Source organism: Dipodomys spectabilis, unplaced genomic scaffold, assembly GCF_019054845.1.
Source record: "Dipodomys spectabilis isolate Male_0828 unplaced genomic scaffold, ASM1905484v1 ptg000054l, whole genome shotgun sequence".
Classification (NCBI taxonomy): Eukaryota; Metazoa; Chordata; class Mammalia; order Rodentia; family Heteromyidae; genus Dipodomys; species Dipodomys spectabilis.
Genome location: NW_024870731.1, coordinates 20879830 through 20887086, shown reverse-complemented (window position 1 = coordinate 20887086; position 7257 = coordinate 20879830). Strand labels below are relative to the sequence as shown.

The 7257-nt window shown below is 52.5% G+C and overlaps 1 protein-coding gene across 1 annotated transcript in view; it reads left to right on the top strand.

The window, feature by feature from the left end:
• The window catches only part of Acox2 (acyl-CoA oxidase 2), a 30767-nt gene continuing 23510 nt past the window's right edge, over positions 1-7257 (top strand). Inside the window, exons 1-8 of the mRNA XM_042679870.1 lie at positions 1-81; positions 1939-2113; positions 2494-2656; positions 2845-2996; positions 3338-3445; positions 4797-4916; positions 5240-5355; positions 6118-6290. Of these exons, the coding sequence (XP_042535804.1) occupies positions 1954-2113; positions 2494-2656; positions 2845-2996; positions 3338-3445; positions 4797-4916; positions 5240-5355; positions 6118-6290 (992 nt within the window). The 5' untranslated portion in view covers positions 1-81; positions 1939-1953. The remainder of the gene's footprint in view (positions 82-1938; positions 2114-2493; positions 2657-2844; positions 2997-3337; positions 3446-4796; positions 4917-5239; positions 5356-6117; positions 6291-7257) is intronic.

Below are 7257 nucleotides of genomic sequence, written 5' to 3'. Positions count from 1 at the left end.
TTGCTGAGCCACCTCTGAAAAACTCAGGCCTGCAGCCTGGAAGAGATAGGCCCAGGTGGACAGTGTGCATACAGGAGAGAGGTAAGTCATAGAGCCGGGCTAGAGCAGGCCAGGCCAGGGGAGGGGCTGGGAGAAGCCCAGTAATGAGCTTCCAAGAGCCCTGTTTTCCTTCTCACTTATTTACCAGGCACGTCCTTCGCGCTGGTCCTGCACAGGAGGGTTACACTATGAACTTGACAACGACCTTGCTCCCTGCGGTTTATATTTTGGCAGGGGGCCAGGAATAAACAACAATGCAATGAGCTCATTAGTGCATGTGAGAAGTGGTACATACCACAGAGGCAGAGCAGAGAGGAGAGATGGGCAGGTGGGTGGTGAGCAAGGTGGTCAAGAGACAATCTCACTGAGAGGTGACTGGGGTAAGATGGAAGAAGCCACGTGAGGGAAGAGTGGCTGAGTAAAAGCATGGTCCTGGCAAAAGGCAGGGGAAGCATAGAGAGTTATGAACAGCCTGGAGCTTGTGGCACTTGGGGCTGAATGACAATGGGCAGAGAAGAGGCAGGGCAGGGACAGAAGAGAAGGGCCAAGTAGCCTGACAGGGACCTGGGGCACTGAGTGGCTTCTCATGTATGCCAGACAATTTGTCACCAGATCCCTGCTTTAAAAGCCTGCACACAAACCCCAGTGGTGGCGTGAGACGTCCCTCCCTTCCCAAGGACTCTGTCCTCTCCACAAGATGCTAGTGACCATTGTGCATCCTAGGGCCCAGGAAGAAAAGGGGAAAATGCAGGGCACCCAGAGAAGGTCCACCCAGGCTCTTGGCATTCCTTTCCAGGCGCTCACGGCCCTGGGGAAGGATGTGAGAGTGAAGAATTGTCCCCATCACTAGCAACCACCAAAGGGACAGCAGAGGGGTGACCAGGCCTCCCCAGGGGTGCTACTACCTTCATAGGGGCGGGGTCCATGGAAGCTAGGGATCTGCAGGAGCACAGGGGCTGAACTTTGCCCAAAGGGCGAGAGTGGGGAGGAAGGGGAGGAGAGCAGGGAAGCTGGAATGGAGGCCGCGATGGAGGGATAAGTCGATGTAGGAGAGAGGCAAGCGACACGGGGTGGGCATTCCATTACACAAACAGTGAGTGCCAGCGCAAGCAGAGGAAAGAAAAGAAATGATCTGTACCTCAAGTGCTTGCCCTTGATCAAGAGAGACACCCATGGCCTCTAACAGGGGACAGCAGCAGGAGTGGCCCAGGGCAGGCTAGACAGCACCTAGCTGTGGCCTTGCTATGAAGGAATGGGGGCTTCTAAGAGGTCAGGAATTGGAACCCCCTCCTGACTTTGGGGCATGTACCCAAGCTCCAGGGGGAACACTCACTTCACAAGCAGAAAGCAAACTTCCCTCCCCTCGGCATCATGGCAGTCCTTGGGGTTCACAGGAATGAGCCCTGAACCTAAGAGCAAAAGAATGGGACCTCAGGATCTCACAGCAGCTGCCACAGAAAGGCATGGTAGGGTATAACCAAAGTCCGCTTACTCCCTAGTCATTTACTCCTTGGTCACGTCCAGCTGCCTGGCTAGGTGCCACTCCTTTACTCTCATTAACTTTCTTCTAGGACTTTGCATAACACGCTCCAGGCGTGTGCCACAGAATGGGTCACATGCTTTGGTGTCACTTAACGAAGTTCTTCCCTTTTCATGACTCCCGCCCTGACCTCCGCTTACATAACTGTACGCATATTGTGCCGTTCACACCTGGGCAGGGCCTCACCCACAGCTGGAGCCTGCAGGAAGAGGATGCAAAGGGGTGGCCTTTTCTCCTCCACAGGCAGCCCCCCAGTTAATACCCAGCCCGGGCAATCTCTTTCATATGCACCAAGTTCTTGGCACTGTCCAACACTCAGAGCAGACTCAGAAAGAGCCAAGTCGTCCTCTCTCACACAGACAGCTCCTCGCAAGATGAGCAGCCCAGTGCATCGAGTGTCGCTGGGGGACACCTGGAGCCTGCGCATGAACCCTGACATAGAGAGCGAGAGGCAGGCACCATCCTTTGACGTGGAAAGACTCACCAACATCCTTGACAGAGGGGCCCAGAACACTGCACTCCGCAGGAACGTTGGTAAGGGGTGGAGTGCCAGCCTTGTATCCCACCTGCTTTTCTTTCTAGCCACTCTTTCTTCCAATAACCAATTTGTCCCCCGAATGCCACAGTGAAAGAGATTCATTCCTTTGGACTTTGAAGGGAACTTTTCACATGCCAGTATTCCCTGAGCCTACGCATGTGACACAAGTGTCCTCGGCAGCAGCAGAACTGGAGACTTGACCTCATTCTGCCACAATGTCATGGTGCCAACCTCAGATGGGTGACATTTCCCAGCTGGGGCCTCAGTTGCCTCATCTGTTCAGTGACAATAGTGACTTCCGGTGTGGGTCCCTGGGACCAGGTGGTGGGAAGATCTGAAGTCACTTGAGTCCCCCTCTCTTCTCTGTCCCCTACAGAAAGCATTATCTACAGTGACCCCGTGTTTAACCTTCAGAGCAGTCATTTCATGACGCCCAATGAGCATTATGAGGCTGCGCTACACAACAGATTCCATGTCCAGAAGCTGGCACAGCGTCTAGGCTGGCAGGAAGATGGTAGTGAATTCAATTACGTTAACAGGTGCTCCATCAAAGAGGGATTCACCTGGGAATACCTGCAGAGTCCCCAGTCCCAGGAGCCATTTTCCCCAGCAAAAAACGCAATTTACTGGACAGCCCCTTCCTTCCTCAACCCTGCCCAGACCAGGGGAACATGGGACCCTGTCTTCAAGAGGTTACTACTCAACTGCAGGACCTCTCCCCCTACAGAGCCCTTTCCGGAGCCATAGGCTTGGGCTTACAAAGTATCTTCATAAACACCCTCAAGAGCCTGGGCTCGGAGGAACAGATTGCTAAATGGGGCCCGCTCTGCAAAACCTTCCAGATCATCACAACGTACGCCCAGACAGAGCTAGGACACGGTGAGTCAGGGCTGCCGCGGCGGGCAGCATTCAGGTTACTTTGAAAGTATTCCAGCAGATGGCAGTCAAAGGTCTAGAGGAAATTATGCCTTCTTGGAATTTGCATAAATGTATTCTAAGACCTCCCAAGTCATTCCTTCTAGAAAGTATTAGCATGCATCCCTATGCACCCCCCCCACCCCAGCCCACAAAGGAAAGGGGTGAACACCCCAGAAGCACACTGAAAACCTGGCCCCCTAGTTTATTTTGAGCTGCTGAGAGTCAAGACCCACCTCGAAGCTGTCCAAGTAGGTAAGAACTCTACGTTGGCCCAACATCTAACTTCCTACCTCACTTTTAAGGGACATACCTTCGGGGCCTGGAGACTGAAGCCACCTATGATCCATCCACCCAGGAATTCGTGATCCATAGTCCTACAATGACTGCCACCAAATGGTGGCCTGGGGACCGTGAGTAGCCATCCACACCCTTCCTGTCCTTCCCCAAGGAGAACATAGCTAAAAGAGCAAAGTAGCTTTGGCTTTGATGTCCAGCAAATGTCAGACTGGCTTCCTGTTCTTGGCAGATAGTCTTGGGCAAGCCCTGAAATGAGTGGGATATTAAGGATTTCATCTGTGATGTGCTGAGTGGTCCTCTAAGGAAAAGTTTAAAGTCAAGAAGGAAATCCATTTGGCTTTTGAGGGATGAAGAAGGAAGCCATGTCCACATGCAAGCAGGCACTGCTCCCACCGGACACACATCTGCATGTACACACAGCACAGCACATGTGCACTGGGCCTCATTTCAGGCCCTCCCCCACGTGCTCCAGCCCCCCATGTAATGATTAAGCTTGTTCCAGCCAATCTCCTGCTCTCCTGGCTCTCCTCCCACACACACACTCAGAAAGGCTATGGCCACCAGGTGGCAGCCACACCAAGACTCTCTGAGCCCCCATGATTTGTCTCACTCCCAGGTGTCCCACTATGGCCTCCTTCCTTGGGCTTGGGAAGTTGCTACTGAGGATATATGTAGTGTGGAAAATAAATAAATACAAATGTGGGCAGTTCAACTGAAGCAGAAGAGAGTAACAGCAGGGAAGAAGATAAGGAGGAGGATGGGAAAGAAAGAGAAGGAAGGAGGGAGTGACAGAGGGAAGGAAGGAAGGAAGGAGGGAAGGAAGGAAGGAAGGAAGGAAGGAAGGAAGGAAGGAAGGAAGGAAGGAAGGAAGGAAGGAAGGAAGGAAGGAAAGAAGGAAGGAAGGAAGGAAGGAAGGAAGGAAGGAAGGAAGGAATAGGAAAGAAGGGAGGGAGGGAGGGAGGGAGGGAGGGAGGGAGGGAGGGAGGGAGGGAAGATGAACAACCACTATCACAACTGCAGAGAAAAGAAACCAGCCTTCCAGATTAGATCTAGCAGGGTTCAAACCCCAGGTCTGTGGCCCCCAGGCCCATGATCTTCAGTACACCACTTTACTGTGTGAGACTCAGTTTCCTTATCTGAAAAAGGAGACTCATCATACCTGTCCTGTAAAAGCTAGGAAACAGGGCCACACTTCACGTGAGTTTTGATGAGCGGTGTGTTATAATGAGGTTGATGACAGAATGATTATTTGTTGTTTTCTTGTGGGAGGGGATTTTCTCATACACATGCTCATAACACAGTTCCAAAACTATTGATTTTGGTTACTTCTTTGGGGGGGGGGGATTCCCTTTCTGCGTCCTTGCTGACTTTGTGAGGATGCAAAGGCAGCCTTCTGGAATCGCAGCCACAGGAAGTCAAGTTGGGGGGCAGCAATGCTCATGGCTTTCATTTTTGTGCCCTCAGTGGGACGGACAGCCACCCATGCTCTGGTCCTGGCCCAGCTGATCTGCTCCGGAGCCCGGCAGGGCATGCATGGCTTTATTGTGCCCATCAGGAGCCTCCAGGACCATTCTCCACTGCCAGGTAAAGCCACGGGCTCCCTTCTAGAAGGGGCTCCCCCATCCTGAAAGCCTGGGAGCTCCAAGAGAGAAGCCAGGACCTATCACCATTGGGCCAGGAGATACCACCCTTGTCCAGTTAGACAGATCTAGTGCCTCGCTGGCTGGGTGACTTTTGCGCACAACGCCACACCAGACTGACCTCAGCTTGCTCACCTGCAACACAGAGGCAACATTCCAGGTTATCCCAGGTTATTCCAGGTGATCCCAGGCTGTAACTTGAAATATCAGTGTGGTTTCTGGCACACTGTAGGCACTCGACTGACAGGCAATCTTATCTCCTTCTAGGAATCACCACTGGGGACATTGGGCCCAAGATGGGCATAAATCAAGTAGACAATGGCTTCCTGCAGCTGCACCACGTGCGAGTCCCCAGGGAGAACATGCTGAGTCGATTTGCAGAGGTCAGGGGTCGGGGAACATTGCAAATCCGCACTGCCTGAGAGGCTTCCCCCAGTGGCCACTAGCTCCAGGCCCACAGAGTTCAGTTTTAAGTCCCAATCTTCCAGGACGTTCTGGTGTCCCACAGTCAGGGGCAAAACTCCAGCTTAGAAGCAGTGTAAAGCTGCTCATGCCTGTAATCGTAGCTAACCAGGAGGTTGAGATCTGAGGATCTTGGTATAAAGCCAGGCCAGGCAGTAACGTCTGTGATACTCTTATCTCCAATTAACCACCAAAAAGCCAGAGTGGAGCTGTAGCTCACGTGGTAGAATGCCAGTTTTGAGCAAAAAAAAAAAAAGCTAAGAGAGCACCCAGGCTCTGAGTTCAAGCCCCAGGACCCAGCACAATTTAAAAAAGAATAAAAAAAAAAGTCAGGGTGATCGTGGGCAAGTCACTGTTTCTCTGAGCATCAGGCTTCTCAAAAGTAAAGGTTCGCAACATGGGGTGCAGAGCAGTTCAGGGGGCCAAGATGTCCTTGGAAAAGGATCAGGCCTGGAAAGAAGCTGTCACTGAACAGACAACCAGACTGCTGGCAGAGCAGGAGTCCCACACTTTATCATTTAGTGTGGGAATCATAGGAAGTCCGGAGCTGAGAGCCAGAGCGTCTGGGGCCCATGAGACACAGCCAGGGAAATGGCAGGCTGCCCTGGGGTGGTGAGGCCCACGGTTGGCGGGGATAGGGGTGCAACCGGCTTCAACCGGGCACCTGTCCTGATTCCCCACAGGTCCTGCCAGATGGCACCTACATAAGGCATGGAACAGCACAGAGCAACTATCTTGGCATGCTGGTGACCCGGGTAAAGCTGCTGTTGAATGGGATCCTCCCCAACCTGCAGAAGGCTTGTGTCATCTCCCTGCGCTACTCCGTCATCCGCCGCCAGTCCCAGCTCCGGCCCAGGCAAGGGGCTCCCAGAGGCTGACACACTGACTCACACACACATTCTCACATACACACACATGGGCTCTAGATAGAAGACACACAGATAAATTTGAATTTCAGGTAAACTACCATTTTTCTTAGAATATGGCCTAAATGGATGCAGATGTCTGTCTGATGCAGCAGCCTGAGTTTGAACAGCACCTACCAGCCTGTGATGCTGGAGTGGCTTCAAGATGACAGCCTTGATCCTGGCTGCCTATGACGCCAAGCCTGACGAGATCCCCTATGCTTGCTTTCTACCTCTCCATCACCAAGACTGAGAACATCTAGCCCTACGGCCTGGTTTTATGTGCTGGGTCCAGAATAATCTGACCCAAAACACACTGAGGATCTGATGCCAGGCACACTTCTGTCTCTCCTCAGCTTCCACATCTGCAGTATAAGAGAGGCAGGTGTGGTGTTTCAGTGGGGTGCTCAGGGTAGAATGCAGCAGGTATTCTAGGACCTTAACCCCAAGCCCTTCCCTCCAGCAAACCTGCAGGACCCCAAATGTGGGCTTAGAATCCTGGGTTGACATCATCTTCCTTTAAACACCAGGCCCTGGGAAGAAGGTATGGCCAGTTGTTGCTGCCCCTCCAGAGGCCTTTCAATCTGAATTACAGAGATGTCCCTTGAATGCTCCTCCATACATGTTGGATGAGCAGCTGCTGCCCTAAAAGGCCACAATTCCCATCAGCTATGGGAGGCTCCACAGACACCCCCACTAACAATCCTGTCACTGCAGACTCATGATGGACACAACCCCTTCCCTGGGTTCCACAGGCCCCGAGTTCACATCCTAAGGGCTGTTGTTTAGACTCAACACATTTCTCAGGATACAGCAAGTGCACACAGGTAGAGAAAAATTCTGGGAACAGATCTTTAGGGGTGGGGTCCCCACCTTCCACCTGTTCCCTAGGAGCAGATGGGGGAGGTCAGAGCTTTT